Below are 25,318 nucleotides of genomic sequence, written 5' to 3'. Positions count from 1 at the left end.
TCTATCTGTTTGAAAATGAGCATCTTATTAAACAACCTTGATGCTGATTTTGTAGCTCACAAAATCAAATCACCTCAAGAATTTCTTTTTCATTTTTATTTTCTCCTTTGAAAATATACCCTTTAATGGTTAGAGCTGAGATATATTTCAAAGATACACTAGATTGTGTGAACTCGTGTGTTGTTAATGTTGTTCGGTTTTTACTTGCATTTATCGGTGATTCCTTCTATCATAGCGGCTTAGAGATATATTTCAAATATATTGGATAGTCGCGAACCGTGTTGTTTTCCACTTTTACTTACGTTTATCTGCTGCATTCTTTTTGTCATAAGAGCTAAGTTCCAAGCCGATGATCCGGGCTTGATGATAGAAAATACTGAAGTTGAAAGCGGCTTGGAATTGCGAAAAGGTGACCATTAGCAAGGATTCAACCACAATAATTGCGATCTTTGCGTCAAAAGATGAGATCCAGGGCTAGAATAGCTCGGATAAAAGGGAGTTATCCGAGGCAGATTCTGTGTATGATTCTCGAGAAGTCGGCCGAGAGAACCGCCAAGTTCTCGTGGAGTTGCGTTATAAAGGTGGGTGCCGCTACTGAAACTAAGCTTGAAGATCGTAAGCTCGGATTGAGGATGCAAAGAATGCAACTTTGCTGCCATAGAGGAAGGGATCGTTCACGGTGGTGGTCTTTGCATTGGTTCACCTATCAATGTTTGTTCCCGCAATTAAGGAAAAACTTGATGACGCGATGAAACGGCTAGGTGCGGACACTCGCAAAAGGTAAGTGTACCCGGCAACTTTTTTCTATAAGAATTGTATGTGGAGTTGAGAGTAGCATTGATAGGCTAGGTGAAGCATCTTTTATTGTTATTGAGTCATTTTGTACTATGCAATCGTTTCCCTAGTCTCTAACTCCAACTATGCACCGTGATGTAGTTGTTGTTTTTTGGTATAGGTTCTATTAGAAACTCAAGTAAAAGCTCTTGCTTTATCTTTCTTTTTTACTGAGTGTTCAAGCATAATTGATGTTTGGATTGTTATCTAGGAGATGTTTTCAGGCACTGGTACTAGGTTATTTCCCAATTTGTTTGTACTTGGTTTATTTCTTTTGAAGCTTCTTACCAACAAATCGGGACACCAGCATACCGTTGTCTAGAATGTTTTTAGTTGGCACTATCAATTGGTTTGCATGTAAAATCTGGCATCACCAATTCACTCATGTAAGTTATTTCTTTTATTTCTCATTCTTTTTTTTAGGTTAGAAATTTAACGAACTCTGGCTTGCCTTTTTCAAATGATCAAAACAATTTAACCACTGTAAGTTACACGGTTTCAGATAATTTAGAGAAGAGTTTGCCTGGTGATCACTATGAATTCTTTAAGCTTTTCTTTTAAAGGCTGGTATGACGAATGAAGCCAAACAAATTACGCTAACTGTGTCGAACAAGGATTTTGATCTCAATATGCCGTCGTCCAGAAAAGTCCAGCCATTAAGACAAAATATGAATGTTAGTGTGGATGTTTGATTGAAGAAAATCGCCCAAGCTTCGAGTGGAGAGCTAATGGGTTCTCATGGGTCTTTGTGTAAACACGCATCAAACACTGGTGAGTAAAACTCTTCATAATGTTTTTCAAGTTTCATCGAATTTGAGTTAGTAGTTAAGATTTAATATTAATGGGTATGCTTTACTTTTGATGATAATTTAGTATACAACATTGTAAAATAATCGAGTTGTTCTACATTGTTTGTAGCAGTCATATACATTTTGTTCTTAAACTAAACTCTCAAGGTGCGTGTGGTTTCTATTGTATACTCCATTGAGTTTGTTATGGCTTGAGTTTGTATAGTAGGTTTTGTTCATTGGTAGATTTTAGAGATAAATGTCGGTTTCAATACATTGTTCCTAACTTCAATTTCAGACAAGTCAGAAAAGTGATTTGCGCTTCAAGAGTGAACTACATTTTTTTGGAGTCTGTTTGTGAAGTTTTGGAGTCTTGAAGGTGTTTGATGGCTCACTAGGCCAAAGCGTTGGGAATGGGCCGATTCCCATTTCTATCTAGTAAAGAAGCATTAATAATTTGATAAGTTCACAGCAGATGCATTCTATTCATTAGCATGAATGACTAAAGAAAGTCTAGGTGTTTTGAAAGGTAATCGAGTCTACAATCATATCATTTTATGTATGTGTTGTATTATAATATTTAGTGAATGGTTTAATTGAAAGCACTCTACTATTTCAGTGGTTGAATCATAATTCACTTGGTAATGGAAACCAGCTTAGGAAGTGTTTGATGAATTCCAAGTTGGTTTTCTCTTATTCGAATGTACACATTGGTAAAAGTAATAAGATGTCATTGGTAGCTATAGACCTGTAGCTTATTGGTCACTCATCATCTTGCTTGATTATTATTTATTTCCAAGAAGGCTTGATTTTTTTTTTTTTACTTTTGATAGTGGCAGGCTACTAAAAGGTCTTGCAAGTGATTCTCACATCTCCTTATCAATTTTCTAGGTGTACACGGAGGATAAATTAAAATTTTAAAAATTATTAAAATTACAGCTAGAATTCCGAAATTCATTGAGATCATATACTGAGTTGATTTTTAATATGCGTCCCTTGCATGTTCATCTAGCTTAGCATATCTATAACATTGAAGTTATTCTTTGAGTCTGTCCTTGGTTAGCTTTATTTATTTTTTAAACGAATGAGAGATTGGTGGCAAACCAATGGGTTCTTTTGTTAGTGAATCTACCCAATTTGAATTTGTGGAGGAATTGTAGGTCTAATTCATATGGAGACCTTTCCTTAGTTGAATTTTCATGAGATAGAAATTATTAGAGTTAAACCTTATAGCCTTTTCCCTATCGAACTAACACATTCACATTCATATATATATATATATATATTTGGAATGAATGACAAGTATTATGGTTAATTATTGTAATGATCATTGTATAGGTATTGTTATTGGTTAACTTGGAGAAGTTCCTTTTAATGATTGTGCTGGTTGCTTTGTCAAAACTTTTCGTATTGTCATATATGAAGTAATTTGTGATCGAAAGATTCCAATAATGAGGAGTATTTTTAACTAAGGTGAAGAAATTGGCTGAGGAGCCTGTTGAAAAGATTGGGGAAGCTTTAGTTTCTCAAAAGTGAGCGGAGGAGACTACTGAGATTGAGAAATTCCGGGCTGATGAATTGGAATTGGCAGGAGTAAAGGCAACACAAAAGAGGAAATTGAAGAGGAAGTGAAGAAATTGGCTGAGGAGCCTGTTGAAAAGATTGGGGAAGCTTTAGTTTCTCAAAAGTGAGCGGAGGAGACTACTGAGATTGAGAAATTCCGGGCTGATGAATTGGAATTGGCAGGAGTAAAGGCAAAACAAAAGAGGAAATTGAAGAGGAATGGTAGAAAGAGATTTATGTTGTCCGACTCCAGCATGTTGCTGATGTCTCAGCCCTATAACTTTCTACTACTGAGGAGCTCGAACAAGTGAAACATGAGATGGCCATGTTGAGTGATGCAAAGAATCAAGCATTGAGCCATGCTGATGATGCGATCAAGATTGCAGAAATTCATACCAAGAAAGTGGAATTCCTGTTTGCGGAGTTGTGTCATGTGAAGGCCTTACTTGATTCCAATGTTAAGTTAAAGTCCAATGAGAGCACAAAAGAGCTTAACACTAAGGTGAAATTTCTGAAAGAAGATTAAGAACGTCTTTGTATTTCAAGATTGGCTTGGTATTGGATTAGTTGAACGGTGATAAAATAATCAATGGAACTAAATCAATAGAGAAAATAACCGTCGCCAATCGTGGTTTTCAATCTACAAACTCACGGTTTGTTCCTTCTTCTTCTCTTACCTTCAATCAATTTCTAACACTTATATCAATTTCAATTTTGAGTGTTTAGTCAATCTATTAGGTCAAGTTTTTATTTAACCAGAGGAGTGAAGCTTTACCATAAAAAAGAAAATGTTTATAGCTAATAGAAACTATTGATCACATCAGTTAAATGAGACGGTATTCACAACAACATACCCTTCCAAGTGACTAGAAAATAATATCACAATTACAATTACATTCAGATGGTAAACATTTGTGTGGTGCAAATGTGACTTATCTTAGCCCAACTCGGTCTCGAAAATAACTGCCTCAAGGACAAGCTCTTAAAGTTGCATCTACTTCGAAAGACTATAGAATTCAGCTGTCATGTATAACAGTTTCCTGAAATAGTCCTAAGTACAAGGAATTGATGGAGCAAATGTCAATCTCCAAAATAGGTAACCTGAATGATTAAGCCCAATAAATCATTAGCTATCAATATACATATATTATTTATTTAAGTGGACTTTAGATTTTTGAGTCATTAGCTATCTATGTAGCAAATCCAACCATAGGCCGGGCCAAATGGCTAGTAGTAGGAGTGGTTCAGGTTATATCAAGAGTCATGTATTGGGCGCCACACATATTGGATTTGGCAGCCTCCAGCCCAAGCCCAAACAGTGAAGTCCAAAAGAAAGCCCAGTACACCCCACCTAAATTGCGAAAACCGAAAAAACCTTCTCAACCTGTATCATCTCTCTCACGCACTCTCACCCACCAAAAAAGCAATTTTTTTTTTTGCATTTTCTCGCTTTGAAACAAATTGCATTCGCCCGACTAATGGTATTACACAAATTCAAATTGTATTCGCCCGACAATTGTATTAACAACCACCGAATTTGATTTGGAATCTCGCGAGTCTGAACCTAAAAAGACAAAAAAAAAATTGTATTTTCTCGTTTTGAGACAAATTGTATTACAAATTGCATTCGGAATTACATGAAAGTGGAATTTGTGTTTGGAAGGGATATGAAAGTGACCGAAAAACAAAATAAACTTCTCAATTTTTTTAGTCCAAATGACCCGGCTATGTCGTGTAAGAGAGTCTCCAAACGACCCAGCCATGTCGTCCAGGAGACTGCCCAAACAACCCCACCATATCGTCTAGTTAAAAATCTTAGAGTTTTGTCTCAAACGACACTCGGAAATCACTTGAGTGTACACTCAAACGATATTGCAAAACCGTTTGAGTGTATACTCAAACGACATAGCGAGGCCGTTTGAGTGTACATGGTTTCGTTATGGAGAGTCCGGTTGGATTGGTTGTTGGACCTGGGCTTTGATGGCAAACTTATAATAATATGACAAACTTGTAATATTTCTTTTTTTTTTAGAGTTGCCCAATCCAATTTGATGAGTGCCCAATTAAATCACCTATATCAATTATGCCAATCGTGACATTCACATAATAGGTTATTAGAGATTGCAATATTGGTCTCAGGGTACCATTGTTTTAATTGTCAATTGCCGCTACCTAGCCATAAGCCATTTGAGCAATTACAAAGTTTCGTATTTATGGCGTTGGATCCCAGTTTTCTTATAGTTAAGATGGGAGTTAGGATTTCGATAAAACGCAAAAAAGCAAGTTCCATTAGTATTCTTTCCAACCCAATTGATTAGCTAATTAGTACCCTTTCCTTTTAGACTTTGGCTAAGCCTTAGATAATCTGTTAAGAAATCATCATTTATGCTGATAGAGACATTGGGGGATCTCTAAACTTAGGATGATTTTTAATTGAAAAGTACATTTTACAGTCATCAATGACAGTACTGCTTATTATACTAGAAATGGTGCTTACAACTCACAGTTCAATGGAGCAAATGCATCTACTTCTTATGGACAAAGTTCAACTCAGCCAACTCAATGGTTTGTAGACACTGGTGCAACTAATCATGTAACAGCTGATCTCAATAAACTTTCTCTGCATGAGGATTACAAAGGCAAGGATGCAGTGACTGTTGGAAATGGTAAATCTTTCACCATTTCCAATATTGGTTACTATTTAGTTCATCCTGCATCATCACACACAAACTTTGCTTTAAAAGACATTTTATATGTACCTCACATTTCTCAAAATCTATTATCAGTCCATCGATTTACAACTGATAATAATTGTTCCATAACCTTTGACTCATTAAAATATGTTGTGAAGGACAACATCTCAGGGAAGATGTTTTTCCAAGGACCACATAGACATGGTCTATATCCTCTCAAGCTTTTTCCTTATAAGAAGCTTCACTCATCAGCACAACCTTCTCAATAGCCTTCCGCACAACCTTCCAGTCCATGCACTTACATTGGTGAAAGGACTTCATCTGCTACTTGGCATGCCAGAATTGGCCATCCATCTCTTGTTATTTTGAATAAAATTGTTACTTCAAATAATCTTCCTGTTGAAGGACATATTGTACCTGATTTTCGTACTTCATGTAAGCTTGGTAAAAGCACAAAATTACCTTTTCTTTCATCAGATTCCAAATATAATAAACCATTGCATCTTGTTCATTGTGATTTTTGGGGTCCTGCTCTAGTGGCTTCTATCAATAGTTTTTTTATACTATGCTAGTTTTGTTGATGATTATTCAAAATATTGTTGGATATATCCTATTCATAAAAAGTCTGATTTCTATTATGTGTTTCAAATCTTCAAAACCATCAATGAAAACTTACTCAGCTCAAAACTTAAAATTCTCATAACAGATCAAGGCGGTGAGTTTACAAGTACAAAACTTGAGATTTATCTTCAACAATCTGGTATTACACACCAGTTTTCTTGTGCTCACACACCTGAACAAAATGGTGTAGCTGAAAGGAAACACAGACACATTGTTGACATGGGTAGAACTCTTTTAGCTCATAGTGGTGTTCCTCTCATCTACTGGCCTGACCTTTTTCAATCTTATGTTTTCCTCATTAACAAGTTACCATCCAAATCCCTTCAATACATTTCACCTTGGGAAACTCTATTTCAAAAGTCACCTAATTATAATTTTCTAAAAGTCTATGGTTGTTCATGTTATCCTTGGCTTAGACCATATAACTCCAACAAACTGCAACCTAGAAGTATTGAATGTACATTCATTGGTTACAGTCTTCAACATCTTGGATACAAATGTTTAGATTCTAAAACTGGTAGAATCTATATTTCAAGGCATGTAGTATTTAATGAAAAATCATTTCCATTCAAAAACTCACCACTTTTATCTTCTGCTTCCTCTCCCTGCTTATGTCCTCATGATATTTATGTCCCACATGTCTCTACTTCCATTCCTACTAACACACCATTAACTTCTATTCAAAATGCATCAGCATCTGAACATATTCCAATTCCTACTTCTCCTCTATAGTCCACTTCACAACATCACTCTTTAACTCCTCATCACTTACCTGTTAATCTTAATTCTGAATAATCCACCTCTTCTCAACAGTCATCACAAAATTCAACTTCTTCAGCTTCAACACACAACATTATACCTATTCCATCACCTCCTCCCCAACCAGTGCAAAATCCTAATCAACATACCATGATCACTCGAGCCAAAAACGGTGCACACAAACCAAAAAAAATACTTATCACCACAAAATATCCCATGACTGCTTTTACATCATCACTTCAGTCTTTACCAGAAGTTCCAACAAGTCACATTCAGGCAATGAAGAATTCTCAATGGAGGCAAGCAATGACAGAGGAATTTAATGCTCTACAACAAACTGGTACATGGTCCTTAGTTCCATTTGATCCTTTATATAATTTGATTGGAGCTAAGTGGGTTTTCAGGCTTAAACTACACTCTGACAGTTCCATTCAAAAATTTAAAGCTAGATTAGTTGCCAATGGATATCATCAACAACTTGGAATTGATTTTGGTGAAACCTTTAGTCCAGTTGTCAAGCCTCAGACTATCAGAATGGTTATAGCTTTGGCAGTTCAATATGGTTGGAAACTTAAACAACTGGATGTGTGTAATGCATTTCTACATGGGCATCTTCAAGAAGAAGTATTTATGGTTCAACCACCAGGTTTTGTTGATCCTACAAAACCTACACATGTGTGCAAGCTACACAAGTCTCTCTATGGCCTAAAACAAGCACCTCATGCTTGGTATCTTTGAATTACATCAAGCTCTCCTCGACCGCAATTTGAAACTTCATCAGCAGACACTTCTCTTTTTGTCAAGTTTGTTGGTACAGACATTATCATCCTTTTAGTATATGTTGATGATATAATACTTACTGGCAGTTCTGAAACACTGATTCAAGAAGTCACTCATCAGCTGAGTAAGAAATTCTCTATGAAGGATCTTGGTAAGCTAAATTATTTCCTCGGTCTTGAAGTTCACAGAAAAGCAAATTCTTGACATCTTTGTCAAGCCAAATATGCTAGAGAACTAGTTCAGAAAGCTAAAATGGATGGGGCCAAGCCACTTTCTACACCATCTACAAGTTTTAAACTTGACTCTGAATCAGGAGATATCTATGATGATCTTTCCTTATACAGATCATTTGTTGGAGGATTACAGTACTTAGTCTTGACAAGGCCTGATATTAGCTTTGTAGTAAATCAGGTATCACAATTCATGCATGCTCCAAGGACATCTCATTTCAGTGCAGTTAAAAGAATACTTAGATACATCAAAGGCACTTTAAGTTATGGTGTTTGTTTCAAAAGTGGACCATAACAACTTATATCCCTGCTGATGATGACTGGGCTGGCTCTCCACATGATAGAAGATCAACAGGTGGTTATATTGTATTCTTGGGAAATTGTCCAATAGCATGGTCAGCAAAGAAACAATCAACAGTAAGAAGATCCTCTACTGAAGCAGAGTACATATCCTTGGCTCACACAGCTGCCGAACTCTATTTTCTCAATCAGATACTTCTCAATCTTAAAGTGCACATTAAGGATTCTCCAATCATCTGGTGTGACAATATAAGTTCCATTGCTCTTGCTTCTAATCCAATATTTCATGCCAGAACTAAGCATGTGGAAGTTGATTACCACTACATTCATGAACTGGTGACTAGTAAAGTGTTGCAGGTTAAGTACTTGTGCACTCATGTAAAGTCCTGAATTATTATTAAGGGTAAACTAGTAAAAGACACTTGAACCTTATGGGCGATTACGTACTGGGCCAGTCGGATAGACGGTTAGCCTGACGTAACGTAAATTTATTTAACACCGACCGAGAAAACCAAGTTAGTTCTGGAAAACCTCTCGAAAAATTCTAAGGTTTCATATAACTGGCTACTTAGAATATTCGAAAAAAAAAATCGAAAAGAAGATAAATAATACGTGATAAAATAATTCGATACCGGGTAAATTCGCGTGCGCATAATTAAATACTTGCATAGTCAATAAGAGTCCGTCATCAGAAACCGGAAACTTTAAAGATCCGGACAAGTCATTCGGACGACAAATCGTAATTTTCGATATCGCGTCATAAACTTGAACTTGAAGTTGCCGCGAGAGGGGGATTAAAAACCTTGTTTGAGGCTAAATTACAAGGTAAGGGTAGGATGGTCTTTTAGCTAAAAAATTAGACAAACTCAAACCAAACAAATCGCACAACCCCAAATCGCACCCATCTTTTCCCCAATTTCGCACCTCTTAAAACCCTAAGAGAGAGAGACTCAATTCTCCCCAATTTCAGTGATCAAAACCAAGAATTCAAACACCCAATCCTTAGAAACTATAAACCCAAGTGTGAAGCTTCAAAAATTGAGTGGAATTTCGTCGTAGTTCCGCAAAAGGTGAGTTAAATTCGTTTCAAATTAATATGTAGATTCAAATTCAATAGCTTGAGGTTGCATTGATAAAATTGAATTAGATGGGGTGGGTTTTAATGTCGGCAGTAGCTTGTTTGGAGAAAGAGAACTTGCGAAATTGGTGGAGGAGAAGCTAGAGTGAGCGAAAATTGGTAGAGAAGCAAGCTAAGGAGCTATTTGTGCGGACTCGATAAGAATTATAAATATTCAAGCTATTTTAGAGCTTTGATGTTAGTTCACACTTGTTTAAGATCACGTTAAGGGATTTATAAATATATCCAAGGTATTTCAAGGCCAATAATACAACAAGCACATTAAGTCCTATATTAAGGGAGACCATCAGAGAAACTCTCAGAATGACTATATTAAGGGAGACCATCAGAGAAACTCTTCAAACCAAACATAAAGAGAGACCATGTATGTATTTACCTAAAATTGTGATATAAGTGACCAAACAAGCAACAAACGAAACCTCAATGAACCATGCATTGACATCTCCCTGAAGATTATAAACAATCGATTAAAGAGAAGGATGTCATGAAAAGAAAGATCTAAAGTGAAACATATGGTTATTCTTACGTTGTTGGTCCTAGCCAGCTAGGAGGACAAATTGAGTGTTGGGAAAGAGAAGCTTGAGTTGACACAACCCATTTATCGTTAAACACATGTTTTTAGCTTTGGTGGTGTCAATAGCATTCATCGCAATAATAATGATGCTTCTCGGATTCTTATCATCAACACGGATGTAGTAAGTATCATGTTCCTCTACATACCCAGCTTGTCCATTACCTTAGAAATAAAAATAAAAAAGTAAAACAGGTTATGATTTCAATTTGCAGCCAAATGCCAAGCGAGGCCAACTTAATTTGAGGTGTACATTTTGTCAATAACTAGTTCTTTGTGGAGGCATCACCACCTATTTAATGAGACGACTAAAGTATCTGTAGATCTTACCATAAGTTAGAATGTTGCAACCAGAGACTTCAGGGGAATTATTGGGATTTGAAGACTGCAGTGTTACAAAATTATGTTCTCCTATATATGAATGAAAATCACACAGTTAATTAAGGTCACCACTAACTTCTTCGCTTTTTTTTCACTTCAGTACTAACTACAGAGACAAGACATAAACAAAAGACAGTAACAACTTAAGAAATTACCATTCCAACAGAGACAGCTCGGCTCATGCTTCTTTAATGTGGACTCCACAAACCTAATTTCGGTGAATTAAATAATCAATATGCGATATGTATAAAAGGACTAGATCTTGTATATAAACGATTTTAGATAAAAATATCTTACATTCACAGTTTTACCTTTCCTATGTATTTTAAGCATCGTCGGGATTTCTATAGATATTTACTACTGTAGAAATCCCAAAGACAAGGGTGTGATTATCCCCACCACCCCACACACGCACAATAGAAAACTCAAGAAGTCGAGCTATCATGACCAAAGACTACTCCACTTTGTAAGCGGAGGATAGGTACATTGTGTTGGGAGCCGAATGGCCTTTGATATTTTGGCAACCATTTGCCGAAATGAACTCACCGACATTTACATTTTAAAACAAAGTTAGGGTTTATAAGAGAGAAATTTGTAAAGCCATAAAAAAGAGAATTTGGGGGTTCTATCGAATAAGGTGAGTGAGTAACACTATTTAATTCTTTTTCAATTTGAGTTTCTCTTTGGTTGTGGATTAGACGCAAGCCAAACCACGTAAATCTTTGTCTCTCTTATTTGGTTGATTGATTTGCTAATTTGGTGAGTAGTTTACAACTTTATATTGTTTACTACTTATTTATGAGTTATTTAGTTGATTTTATACATTGTAGTTGTGGGTTGTTGCTTCTATCGCGTTTGATATTGGTTGTTTACTTTCGTTGTATTGGGTTGGTGTGCTCCATAGTTTTTAGGGGACAATACATTAGAGGCAAACCACAATTTTCATTCATATAGAGTGAAGAAGAATGAAAAACCTGCCTTATTTGAACTATGGGTCATCAAGGATATCTACACGAAAATAGTAATATGCAATTCCATTATCAAAAATTTCAAAGTTGATTATTGAATAATAGAAATGGATATAATCTAGCAAACAGGAATGAAAAATATGAAGCAGTCTAAGAAAAAGCATTAGCACAAGAAAGCCTCAAGTCCATAATCAGAGTAGAGAATAACAGTATCATTTAAGTCCCTGCACCTGAGAAGAGTATGCAACAGTTTTAGTTCCGGAGATAAATATGGAGTTCTTACGCAACGCCTCTCCACAGAAAAGTGAACTCAATTGTTCCTGGAGCATAAAAAGAATATAATTACCCTATAAGCTGAGGCATATATGTTAACTTGTAAAAGTCTCCATCCTTTTGTGCTAATATATAGGACATATGGCAGAAAATTGTATTGTCAGAGTGTCTGGCTGTGCTCTTTTCTTGCAGGGCTCGCACATAATGTAAGGTTTATAAAGTAATCAATGTCAATATATTATGGCCCTAAAGTTAGTTTTTCACTAAATTGGATATCCATATAGCCATATCCAATTCCCATGTCACAGTAGTTGTTCCTCACGTGCTCTTGGAAGAACCAATGCAATATCCTTAGTATCCCTGCTTCTAACCTCAAGTTATTTGAGGGGAGGCAGTCTGCTTCTAACCTCAAGTTATTTGAGGGGAGGCAGTCTTTATATGTAATCAAACATAGGGCTGGAAATGGAGCAGGTTCGGGTCGGATTCTCACTCAAAACTCTTTATCATATTTGGATCCATCTGGATTCGGGTCAGATTATGGATACCCATATTCATTAAAAAACACAAAAAAATATACTATTTTAATGATTTTCATATATAAATGTAAGATATAAATTAATTTTTAGGCATCAAAATATAAATCTTGTTAAAATGATTCGGGTTTTCGGATATTCGGGTCGGATTCTAGTCACAAACATAGAAACCATATCCGTTAAAATGGATTCGGATATGGTTGGATTTGGGTCACATTCTGTACCATTTCCAACCCTAATCAAACATACATCTACATATCTCCATTAAATACTTTACTATCATTAACGACCAAATCAAAGCCTGTTCTAATCCTACTATCCCGCCCCGTAGTTCAAATAATACAGCTAGAGATGTTAATAAGAATATGGCACAATGTTCTTAGAAGAATACACACTAGCTGTTTGATTTATTCTGTATCAAATTCTATTTACGACTGCATATGATTATTATACAAAGAAAACATTACTTTGTATTTATCAAATGAGCGGAATCTAGGCAAAAAAAAGGATTATGCAGATAAAAACTAAATTGGTTGGTTTCTGTCTGTCTGTCCTCACCTATCCCTTTCAACCAAACCCTAACTCTCTCTCTCCCCACTCACAAACCCATCTCTCTCTCTTTCTCCACCCTCCGCTCACGCCCCCACTGCTTAGCAGTTATATAATAAGTTTTGGTTGCACAAGATAAACGATAGTGTAATGTGTTAAATTGTTAATTCAATATTGGGCCTAACTATTAAAAAAGCCCATATAGATAGCCCACCACACGTTCAAGAGAGATTAAAAAACAGAGGTTCTCTCTTTCTCTCACTCATAAAAAGTGACAGTCCCAAAGGCAAAGCAGAGAGACGAACGCTTATTTTGGGACTAGGGATCCCATAATAAAAGGCGGGAAAACCCTATTATTATTCTATATAATAACTAGTCTCACAACATATCTGCCTCTCATTTCCTCTCTTCACTCACCACCTCCAATCCTTTCTAACCACCTCACCTATTCCCTTTCTCCGCTCCCGTCTCATAACTCATAACACACACACACTTTTTTTTTTCATAACAACCTCCGAAGCTCCATAACTCTAAAGGCGAGATACCTCTCTCTCTCTCGTTTTATTTATTTGTATTTATGTTTTTTTTTTTGTTGAAAACAATTGGATGTCGATTCAACTATAAAGTTAGGGTTACAAATAAATAAATAAAAACTATTGGGTTATTATTATTGTTATTCACCCACTTTCGCAATGTTAATGTTTTTAATTGATGTTTAAGCCACTTTTAGATGAATAAAAATTACAAACTATTTACTCTTTGCAATTTGGCTTGCAGGTTTGTATGATTATTGTAACGGGATTTTGAAAGTATTGGTAAAGTAGATACTTTTGTTTCATTGCAACACAGACACTTTTGTATCGTTTTCGAACTGTTGTTAGTAGATACTAGGATACATCACCTGTTCTCTATGGAGAATTGCCAGAAAATGGAATGTTCAAGTCAGGAGCAAAATATGTCTGGAGAAAAACACGAGGTAGGTTCCGGGAAACTAGTAAGTGAACCTGTGGAAACTAGGAACTGTGAATCAATTAGTAGTTCAGTCCTGGAGCAGAATACAGCAAATGAAAAGCAAGAAGCAGGCTCCAACCATGTACCAAGTCAATCGATGGACGCTAAGATAGTAGGATATGATAAAGAGATGGGATGCTCTTTAGTTGGGAATTCATTCTCAAAGGAAAGCAGTCAAAGCACACTAGAAGAAAAACATGAACTCAATTCCAAACCTGTACTAGCTGAACCTATCGAAACTAGTGTTACTGGATCAAAGATACAAAACTGTAAGACAACTGATTCATGTCTTAACGAACTTCACGCTGAACATGTACAACAGACGGACACTAAGTTAGTGGGATCTGGTGCAGAGATGGAATGTCCTATAGCTGGAAATTCAGTTTCGAAAGAAAGTACACTAGGAGAAAAGGATGAACTTGAATCCGAACCTGTACTAGCTGAACCTGTGGAAGTTAGTGTCGCAAGATCTAATGAACAGAATTGTCAAACAAAAGATCTATGCCATATTGAACTTCGCTCTGTACAAGGTGAACCTATGGACACTAAGATGGTGGGATTTGATGCGGAGATGGCATATCCTATAGCTGGAAATTCAGTTTTGAGAGAAACTACACTAGGAGAAAAAGATGAGCTTGACTCCGAACATGTGCAAGCTGAACCTGTTGAAGCTACTGACGCAGGATCTAATGAACACAACTGTGAAACAACGGAGCCATGCCATACTGAACTTCTCTCTGAACATTTACACAGTGAACCAACGGAAAATATGATTGTAGGATCTGAATCTGTCGATGTTGGAGTAGCAGGCAGTCCACCTTTTCACACAAGAGAAAATTCAAATATGCAATCAAGATCGAGAAAGAGAAAATCGGTCTTGAGATCCTCCCCAGGAAGTGCCAGAGTTCTTCGACCCAGAGAAAATGGTCTTTGTAAAGCTCCTGATCCTACTGATATTTCTGCAAATGTTAGTGTTGAAAGAAACAAAAAAAGAAAGATGAGAAAAAGGACAAATAAAGCAGTGGATGATGAGTTTTCGAGAACAAGAAAGCGTCTAAGATACTTGCTGTATCGAATGGGCTTTGAGCATAACTATATTGATGCTTATTCTGGTGAAGGCTGGAAAGGACAAAGGTTTGCATATTATAATCTCAACCATGCATCATACTAAAGATCTTTATCAGTTTTGGATAGAAATTTTCATGTCCACTGTGCTTTGATTTTCTTGCTGAGATTATATATCTAAAATACAGGATCCTTGATTTGTCCGGAACTATTCCACTTGCTTGCAGATACTCTTATTTTGTTTAGAACTAGAAATGTTTCATTGGATATCAGCTGGAGCCCCCTTATTCTTTTTCATCGTGAAACATAGTTGGATTAGTTTCTTTTACATGTGAATTGTAGTGGTTCCTAAAATAATACCTTATAAATGAAGACTTGCTACATTTACTGGGCTGACCTAACGAATTGTAGTTTAGAAAATGAAAATCAGTACTTATGGATCTGAAGATCCATGGAGCAATCTGATGTGGTAGAGAGATCTATTTTTCAATTGAATCATGCTTGATTATTGATATGACAATTCAATCGAGCGTTTTCCAGAGCTCTACTTCTTGAATGTATCATGCATGATTATCAATGTGACAATTGAGTTGACTGGTTTTCAGTCTCTATGGAGTATTAGTAGGCCTGAGTTTGTAAGAGTTATAGAATGTCCTGATAGAACTTACTGTAGGTTCACTTGAAGGTTCTAATGTTGCAAAAGGGATCTTCCTTACACTCTGTAACATTCTTCTCTTATTTCTATAAAATATACCTTACTTGTGTGCATTTGTTTGACTGGTTTTCAGTCTGGATGCAATGCAAATTTTTTTGGAGTAATATTATATTATTATGATTATAATTCGTTTTCCTCCCTTTTTCATTTAAGAAGTGCTGATCTGTTCTTGATGAAAACAAGACATTGTTTTCATTTGTCAAGGTGAATCACACATTCTTTACACTCTGCTCTTGCAGAACTGTGCTCTATGTGAGTCTACATTTTCTCTGGGACCAACTGTTTAATTCTTAATATGTTTAATTTGCAGTGCTGAGAAAATTAAGCCAGAGAAGGAGCTTAAACGCGCCAGCTCTGAAATTCTTCGAATCAAGCGGAGAATACGTGAATTATTTGAACATCTGGACTCTTTATGTGCAGAAGGAAGATTTGAAGAATCTTTATTTGATTCTGAAGGCCTGATCTCCAGTGAGGATGTAGGGCAAGTTTATGACCTCATAACTTTTTTAATTTTAATTTTAATTTCAATTTCAATTTTAATTTTTTAATAGAATTGCACCTTATTTATTTTGGTGTGGTAGATCTTTTGCCAAATGCGGGTCCAAAGATCTGTCTGCTGATAATGATATTATACTCTGTGATGGTATCTGCGACCGTGGCTTTCATCAGATGTGTTTGGAACCACCCTTGTTAAAAGATGAAAGTAATAGTCAAACCACTTTAGAGAGATTAACTACAGTGATTTTCTATTTTAGAATTAATTTCAGCAGCGAACATTATACGCTTCATCTGTTTTGTTTGTTTTAGTTCCTCCTGGAGACGAGGGTTGGCTTTGCCCTGGATGCGATTGCAAGGTAGATTGCATTGACCTGCTCAATGATTCTCAAGGAACAAATCTCTCTTTAGGTGATGAATGGGAGGTAACTTGAAGCCTGTTGTCTTTCTAATATTTCGATTGATTGTATGTCGACTCTCTTATGTGCAAATACTTTCTCAACCCTTGCAGAAGGTTTTTCCTGAAGCAGCTTCTATGACAGCTGGAGATATGACAGATGAGATCCTTGGACTTCCATCAGATGATTCGGAGGATAATGAGTACAACCCTGATGCTTCAGATGTGGAAGAGGACGTTTGTACAGAGGGTTCAAGCTCCGATGAGTCTGATGATTCCGACTTCACTTCTGCTTCTGATGATATGGGGGTTTCTCCAATTGGGGATCAGTACATGGGAATGATCCTTGGACTTCCATCAGATGATTCAGAAGATGATGAATATGATCCCAATGCTCTGGAAGTCGAGAAAATTAAGGATGAAAGCTCTAGTTCTGATTTTACATCTGACTCCGAATATTTTAGTGCTTCAAGTGATGCCAATGGATCATCAGGCTTAGATGCAGATCTGGCACCCTCTTCAGTTCATGACTCCAGGCCACCTGGTTCGAGTAACAGAAGATCTAAATTCACCAGGTTTAAGAAACAATCAGTAAAATCCGAGTTGTTGTCAATACTAGAACCTGATGGCCAAGAGAATCCTTCACCTCTGTTGGGGAAAAGGCAGCGTGAACAGCTGGATTACAAAAAGTTGCATGATGTAAGTTTCCATTCATGCTTTGTATCTACATATTTCCAAATTCCTTCCGATATGCATGATTCACCATCTTCATCGCATAAGTTAATAAGGGAAAAAAAAAGATAAAAGAGGGACCATTTCCTTAGAAGTCATCTGGTTAACTTATGACTGGGTAGCTATTGGGTACTTGAGGAAATTACCAAAATTGTTTTGGAACAATCTTCACACCCTTAGATTAGTATAAATGATAAATTGATAAACAGGATTTGTACATCCATGTGCAGTCGCATATCGGTTACATGATGATTGTCAGTGTTATGAAAATCCTACTACATGATTTGAAACTAACAAGTTGGATGTAATTTAGCCTTTGTGAAGTGAATCTCAAACTTCATTCTCAATTTGCCTGAATCTTAGGATTATAGTTCGGATATTCTGAAGTCTAAAATTTATATTTAATCATTTGGTTCGACTCAGTCTGCTCAAACTTTGGACAGTTCTATATCTCCTGGTCTTTAGTCCGCCATCCCTAGGTTACACGATATTTAGGACCCATAATCATGTGTAGTGATCTAACTTTGGCTGTAATATCCAATGTATAATATCTTTGAAAGTTACCTATTTCAAGATTTAAGACTACATTTTGACATAAACTAATTCTTCAATTTTGTAATTCCAATGTATGGACTTCAAAATTATTGTTTACAATATTGAGAAAGTTGTGTGTGCCAATATTTTATGATGATTGTCTTCGAAGCTTCGTATAAACTTCTGCGACCCCATGGAAGTATAGAAATAGGTAGTAAAAACAGATAACTGTAGATATGGTCAAACCTTCTTTTAGTGTCAGATAGTCATTACAATGGTGTATGCAACCATGCAACACAGCCTTGAGGGTGTTTGACTAATGAAATTCAATCTAAGTACATTCTTTGCTCCTGCTGTTACTTACTTTGTTATTATGCCCGATTCTTTAAGGAGACGTATGGAAATGTTCCTTCTGATTCAAGTGACAACGAAGAGTGGGCTGAAGCAGATGGGCCAAAAATTAAGAAGGATGATGGTGGTCCCGTGTCTGCAAAAGCAAGTTCTCAAACAAATAGGGGGAAAAGAACTAGCAGAGGTTCGCAGAAGAGAATTTCAGAAGAGACTGTAAACACTTCACATAGAAGAGGATGCCAGAATAAAGGCCATGAAGGTCCAAAAAATTCAGAGGTTGAAACACATAGAGATAGTTCAGAACCAGGTGTCATTGAACAAAGAGATGCTGCATCAACATATAAAATACTTGGACAAGCTGTAACCCAGGTACTTATTAATCATTTTGATTGGTCTAGTGTCACAAATATTTAATAGATATTAGTACTTCTCAGTTTGACCATTGGATGTGGGAGTGCTGATGTTATACTACTTTCCTTAAAGTCATTGTGAGTTTGTGACCAACTATTCAGTTTGCCTTAATTGACTTAATGACTCATGTTTAGGCTGTATAGGTCGACTTATGTTATATTGTGGATGGTTTGTTGATAATTTTTGGGTGAACTAGTGTTACCACCCACCCACCCCACTAGATGAGCCATTAGGATTCCCCCCCCACTAGATGGGAAATTAGGGTCTCCCCCCTAAACACACGGTCAACTTGGTTTAACCGTTAACTTTCAAGTCAAACAACTGAAAATGACATAAATGCCCTCATTGTTTTTAAAATTGAATATTTTCATTTATTTTAAACAATGAGGGCATTTGTGTAATTTTCAATTGTTTGACTTGAAAGTTAACGGTCAAACCAAGTTGACCGTGTGTTTAGGGGGGAGACCCTAATTTCCCATCTAGTGGGGAGGGGGGGTAATACTAGTTAACCCTTTTTTTTTTTTTCATTGGAATGTTAAGAACGTAAAATATTTTCTGAAAAGGCGTTTCATTTATATTCTCTTTGTAAGTTTTTGTGTTTGTTGTCGTGCTAACTTGAACATGTAGAGAGAATTTTGGACAGTACAAAATAATTCTGATACTGAAATTTGATTTGCTGAACTCTTGGCAGTATCGGTTGTGTCATGATTGATACACATCGCATGCAGAATCCCATGTTAAACTTCCCAAAAATTTGAGTAGCTAGACAAAAGATGATGAACATAAGTGAAAACTTGAAAGTCAAACTCAGAGTCATAGTTCTTATTCAAAATCTAAAACTTATCTTTCCCTTACGTGCTGAGTTAAAATATTTGATATATCTGTTTGAAATCGCCTCAAAATCCATCCAGTTAGGAGCATCCTAAGAAGAAGGCAAAATTATGTGAACCCACAAGTTGTTTAATTGTATGTGCCAGGATCTAGTATGGTACAGCCGACATATCTGCCTAGAATCGTTGAGATAATAGTATCGAGATGCCCTTGTAGTTGTAATTATTGTAGTACAACACATCCTTGGCTTTGGCTTTCACAGGTTATGCATTGACAGAATCACCTAGATGAACTTTGATCAAGCCCTCAGCCGTCTTAAACCTTGAGAACTAATAGTTTACACTCATAGTATATTAACATTCTACTTTTGCATACAAATATGTCATTATGTGAAATCGATGTCTAGAAATTAAGCGAGCAGGAGCCCTAATCCCATTTTCACATTTAGTGTTGAAAGTTTATCTTCAGTGTTCTGCTTTGACATCTGCATGCAATTGCATCAAATAGACGTCTAGAAAATAAGTGAGTGGGGAATTTAATACCTTTTTCACATGGAGGAACTAAAAGTTTTATCTTGGTGTATCTTGGAAACCTAACACATAATCTCAGCTTCAACTTATCGTTATGTTACCGAAGCATGACTCAAAGAGGGGTAAATTAGTGCTTTAATAGTTTAATTATGTGGATTTGGCTGATGAAGCACCTTTCTATTCATCTTCTTTATGCTATCTTTCATCTTTCTTTTGGATGCATTCTTATGTTCGGCTTTTCTATCCTCTGTTGTCATTTTCTCCACTTTTGTTGACAATTGTGTCTCGCAGAGACTATATGAATCTTTCAAAGAAAATGAGTACCCAGCTCGACAGACAAAAGAGAATTTGGCTAAAGAACTAGGGATAACATTCCAGCAGGTCTTTATCTTTTGTAACTTGATGGCAGTTTGAGAAGCAGCTTGAATTGATCTAATCTAATGCTTCCTGATTGGTTTTTTAGGTTACCAAATGGTTTGGAAATGCCCGATGGAGCTCGCGCCTGTCATCAGACGGTGCATCAAGTAGAAACAAAAAAGTGTCTCCAGTTGATGACCAAACCACTGGCAAGCTTGTCGAGCCTGAAACAAGATTACTTCCTAAGGATGCTGATGGTAGTAAATTTGAAGACACTGAACCGAGTGAAGCAAACACTCCCAAGATTATTCGCAATGTAAGGGATCATAATGTTGATGTGGATCATCAAGCATTGAATGAGGCTTCAAGTGGTACCAGGACACTTGTAATGTCTCTTCCAGCAAATTCACCAAAAACTCATAAGGATCGGAGAAAAGGGCGAAAGATGAACCAAGTGACCACTCCATCACCTATCCAGACTAGAAGTAGAAAAACTGTTAGCCCTGAGGATGAGTAAATCCGATTAGTCCTTGTTATTTATCCAGTTACCATTTAAGCCATTTACAGGTGATTCAGATATTTGGTTCCGGCAAGAATTGGGCATGACTTCATGGGGAGTATGTTTCCTCTATGGAAGAGCTTGCCTGGTGTGAAACTGTTGTATGTCTTCTGGAAAGTGTGCACTTATATGGCGCAGACAGTTACTGCTGCTCCATGACCTGGTACATTGTTGTGAAAGGCTTCTCCGTGTTGTGATGTGGTTTTGTGCCATGTTTCGCATATTGAATTGTTTTAGCCACATTTTCCCACTCTGATGACAGTAACCCCATCTGCATTGTGTACCATTTTTGACATCGATAACTTATATTAGAGCGTTGAAAGAATTGTCGATTACTTCATTAACAAGTTTCAGCTGATAGTGGAAAGCGTAAATTATGAAAGAACAGGTTTTTTCTTAAAATGCATTCTATACTTCTGACTTCTGAGGATTCCTTTGCATCTGGAAGTTGAAGTAGGCTTGGGATAAAGCCTTTTTGCTTTTTATATTGGAAATTATTTTGTGTTGCCTAACTTGCGCAGGTAGAAACGAATTACTTTGGAAGTATTGCAATTTCAATGATTTTTTTAGCGTACCTAAAACTACCAGCTTTAAGTGCAATTGAGGGTGCTGTTGCTTCGGAAGTTCAGGGATCATATTTCCAGAGGAATGGAGTATAGATGTAACAGGTAGCTTTATTTTTTTAATTTTTTTTTCTCAGAACTTAAAGTCTTAAACAACACCATGTGCACTATAAAGTTTCAATTAATTAACTAACGAATGACCCGCACCTGTGTGTCTTTTCCTCTTTTTCTTGTTTTCACCAAAAAAGAAGAAATATGTGTTGGGTATCTTCGGACCTTCCGTGGCTTGAAAAAGCCATGCTCATGATAAAATAAAATCTGGAATAGTAGAAATGTAGAATATCAAGGTTTAATCCAGTAATAGCTGGTTGATAAAACAAGATTCAGCAAAATCAAAATAATAACGAAAAAGGCAGCAAAAAACCTACTAGCACCACAGCATAACACAACCAATATAAAGACCACAATCGTGCCGAATAAGAGTACGTCACTGATGGATCCGATGTTAAACCATTAGAGTCTCAGATTTAAGTCCAACTTCAGTTGATCCGACGGTTGTTTGGGATGTAAACTAGGGCCTACATGAAAGCTTCCAGGCCACATTGAGCCACTTGATGCATCATGCAAGAAGGGCTTGGAGCTAGAGATTGGCCCAAACCCATCATTAGAATCACTAAACCGAGCGCCCATGTGGTAACCTTCTCTGCTGGGCTTCTGAAATGAGTGGGTTTGGACTCCAAGTGATCTATCATTTGGAGCATTGAAGTTAAGAGAGCCCATTATGCTCATCATCCTTTGCGAGTGCGAATGATACCTTCTAGCTGCTCCTCGCTCCCTCTTATGAGCATTTTGATGACCACCCAGTGCTTGTGAGCTGTAGAACTTTCTGTTACAGAAGTTGCATGAGAAAATCTTGTTGGGATTGGGTTTTGACTGAGTGTCTGAATCATCTACTTCCCTATGACAACCATTTCTTCCAAGGCCTAACTTCAACCACTCACCTAAATCTTCTTCACCACCCACACCCTCCTCTTCATTCTCATGGCTAGTTCTTGATTTGTTGTTTCGGGTGTTTTCTTCTCCACCTCTTTGGAAGTTATTCATTTCCACTAGGAGAAGGCCTGTTAAACTGAAGGAATTTAAAGTAGGGATATAGTAGTTGTGTTGGTGCTCTTAAAATGAGTTGATCAATGGGAATAAATGGACATCACTGAATTTCTTTCCTTTTTTCGTTTGTAATTTATCTTGTGAGGGTCCTACTAAAATGATGCTTGGCATTCCAAGGGGGACAAAACTTATGTCATTTTTCAATGTTGTTTGTCCTTGTCAATCCTTATGATTCCCTACTTCCATTTTTCACTTGTTCATTACCTCAAGATGATACCAACTTTATGGCTATGCTTGCTTGTCTTTGAGTGATAACTAGTAAGCATAACTAATAATAGAAAGTGACAATCCAACAAAGTTTCCTACAATGGTCAATTCGAGTCAATTCATAATCTTGTAATATATATGCGGAGTAATGCTACCACCAATTTCCTGCCATCATATTGTTTCTTCTGAAGTAATATAAACGAACAGTAGCTTCTAAATTAGGACAGTAACTTGATTGGATATGTCAGGCCGTCAGGGTAATGAAAGAGTGATGCTACCCTTTCCTTTATCTATCCAGTGATCTGTGAGCGTTCAGTGATCGATCAGTGATCTGTAAGTAACGTGAATATGTGGCTTACCAGGTGTAACCGTGTAACTGCCTAACTGGGACCTCTCGTGCATAGATGTATTTTTTCAGCATCAACTCTTAGTGTCGTTGAGATACTTGAGAATCTTACCATTTGTTAAAAAGATGGAACCTGAAAATGAGAGTTCTATATACCTTGATTAAAGATGACTGCCAAGACATATATAAGATGGATTATAAAAAGAGAGTGGGCAAAAAAAATAAAGTAACTTTATATATACTGTATGTACTTTTTTGATAACGAAATGACTTCAAATATTATTGTGTAGTCATTTCTGCCTAAGGTTGCCATTGGTAAAATTTTCTAGTGTAAAAATATAAATGATGCAAGCGGAATGGGAAGAGACTATGTCACTATACATGAAGAGAAAGGGTCCTTTCGTTTCATGAGCAAATGAATGATCTGATAAGCTCTATTGAAGATACTAATAAGGTCAGTGGAAATGCTATTATTAGTACTGTTAGGTTGATCAAACTTCAGCACTTTTGAGATTGTAGGGTCAAAAACACTTCCAATAATGGAGATACTGAGTAAGCAGAGAAGTGGTGGGGGGTGGGGGGTGGGGGGGGTGGATGTGATATCTTAGTGTTTTTATACTCTGGGTGTATAAACTAGGGTATCTAAATGTGTGTCGTGATGTGGAGCCTTCTCGACCTCTTTCAATGTAGTGGGCAATGTATATACACAGTAGGAGAGATGCAGAGAACCACTTGTACTTATTCTTTCAATAATGCCATAAAAACCGAGTGAGAGAGACAAGAGGAGTCAGCTCTCTCATGAAGGTTTTTCAGAAATCAGAATGTTGCTATCACTCGAACACCACTGTAAAGCATCAATAAAAAATTAAACCTCTAATGCAGACACTTTGTTCAGATTAAATTATCTTGGTGTTCGATTCGTGAAGAGTGAAAGAAGAGATTTGTCTCACCCAGTCACCCCTGGCCTCAATATTATTTTGAGCACAAGAACCTGCTATATTTGCATAGAGGATTAAATATACGTGTTTGAAGCTTTCAAAATAAAAATAATTTGCAGTTACCCTTCACGTCTTTTAAATGATCAATGAAGTTATAATATATGTAATGATCAATAGTCCGATGCACTTGCACATCCACTAGTGAGATGGGAGATATGCTTTTGCAAGCTGAGAATCCTTGTCAACTTGTAGCGGGACCAGAATCCACGTTCAGAAGCTTAAGTGTAACTCTCTAGTCGCTTTCAACCTTCGATCAGTTGTTTTAGGATTAGAACTTGAAATAGAAGTTCATGGACCAGCCAATGTGGAACTCAATTTATTCCTTTCAAGCTACCTTAGGAAGGAGTAGCTTTCTCTATCTCTACTACTACTTGAAAAAAGAAAGAATATAAGAGGAGATATAGCCAAGAATCTCCAAAGCACCATGCTCATGTTTGACTGCTTTGTAAATGTTCTTGGCCTAGGCCTTTTCTTATGAGACAGTAATGGAGAACATGAAACTTTTTGTGACGCCATGAAAACAAAAGACGGCCGTATCATAACCTTCTTATTGTGGATATGGTTCTCGTCATGACGAAGCAAGGACGTGACAATGAGAAAACTTAGTAAACGTTAATGGAGAAGTTTGTTTAAAGAAGGTATCTTAATAGGTAGTTCCAGAATCAATAAGGCAAATTCAATCACAACTATGCTGCCGCCATTAGTTTGGCACCATTTGATACCTCTTTTCAATTAAGATAATTTGTAGATTGACAAGTATATTAGCAACCACCTACTAATTTATCTCACTTCAGTCCTAATATCCCGTGCAGCAGAAACTTTAAAACTTGCTAGGACTCTATGCTACGAGAATTGATACATTTCCATTCAAAGACTCTGGAACACGGCGACACATGCCTAAAAAACAAGCCTAGATTTAAGATGGTTAGGACTTAGGAGGCAAGTCTTTATTTACGCCAATGTGAATACTGAATACACAGTACACACCATCGTGACCACGTTCCTCTTTGTTCTCTTACAGCTAGAGTATTTAAAATACGCCTAAGGTACCAGACTATTAGAAGTACT

General features: G+C 36.8%; 2 protein-coding genes across 2 annotated transcripts; one reads left to right on the top strand and one right to left on the bottom strand.

The window, feature by feature from the left end:
• Window positions 1-13,241: 13,241 nt before the first annotated feature.
• On the top strand, window positions 13,242-21,309 carry HAT3.1 (Homeodomain-like protein with RING/FYVE/PHD-type zinc finger domain-containing protein). Its single transcript, XM_086592179.1, is given in 10 exon segments — window positions 13,242-13,517; window positions 13,759-15,126; window positions 16,083-16,248; window positions 16,354-16,361; window positions 16,363-16,475; window positions 16,580-16,692; window positions 16,779-17,363; window positions 18,321-18,650; window positions 20,345-20,434; window positions 20,517-21,309. Coding segments are annotated over 9 exon segments (3,051 nt in total). The 5' UTR covers window positions 13,242-13,517; window positions 13,759-13,891; the 3' UTR covers window positions 20,928-21,309.
• LOC147520649 (zinc finger protein 7-like) lies at window positions 21,112-22,636 on the bottom strand. The gene is made up of 2 exons (XM_086594305.1): window positions 22,115-22,636; window positions 21,112-21,240 (listed from the first exon to the last, which is right to left on the bottom strand). The coding sequence occupies exons 1-2, from the start codon at window positions 22,634-22,636 to the stop codon at window positions 21,112-21,114; spliced, it is 651 nt and encodes a 216-aa protein (XP_086450431.1).
• Between the last annotated feature and the right edge of the window lie 2,682 nt (window positions 22,637-25,318).

This window comes from Coptis chinensis, chromosome 2 (assembly GCF_015680905.1).
Source record: "Coptis chinensis isolate HL-2020 chromosome 2, ASM1568090v1, whole genome shotgun sequence".
Taxonomy (NCBI): Eukaryota; Viridiplantae; Streptophyta; class Magnoliopsida; order Ranunculales; family Ranunculaceae; genus Coptis; species Coptis chinensis.
Note: the sequence above shows the minus strand (reverse complement) of the source record. Positions and strands in the feature narration are given on the sequence as shown.

Excerpts from the sequence above, each read along its gene's own strand:
- LOC147520649 (XM_086594305.1), bottom strand. The coding sequence starts at position 22,636 with ATGAATAACTTCCAAAGAGGTGGAGAAGAAAACACCCGAAACAACAAA. Across the intron at positions 21,241-22,114 it reads TGTGGCCTGGAAGCTTTCAT|ATGGGGTTACTGTCATCAGA; the intron begins GTAGGCCCTAGT and ends TACACAATGCAG.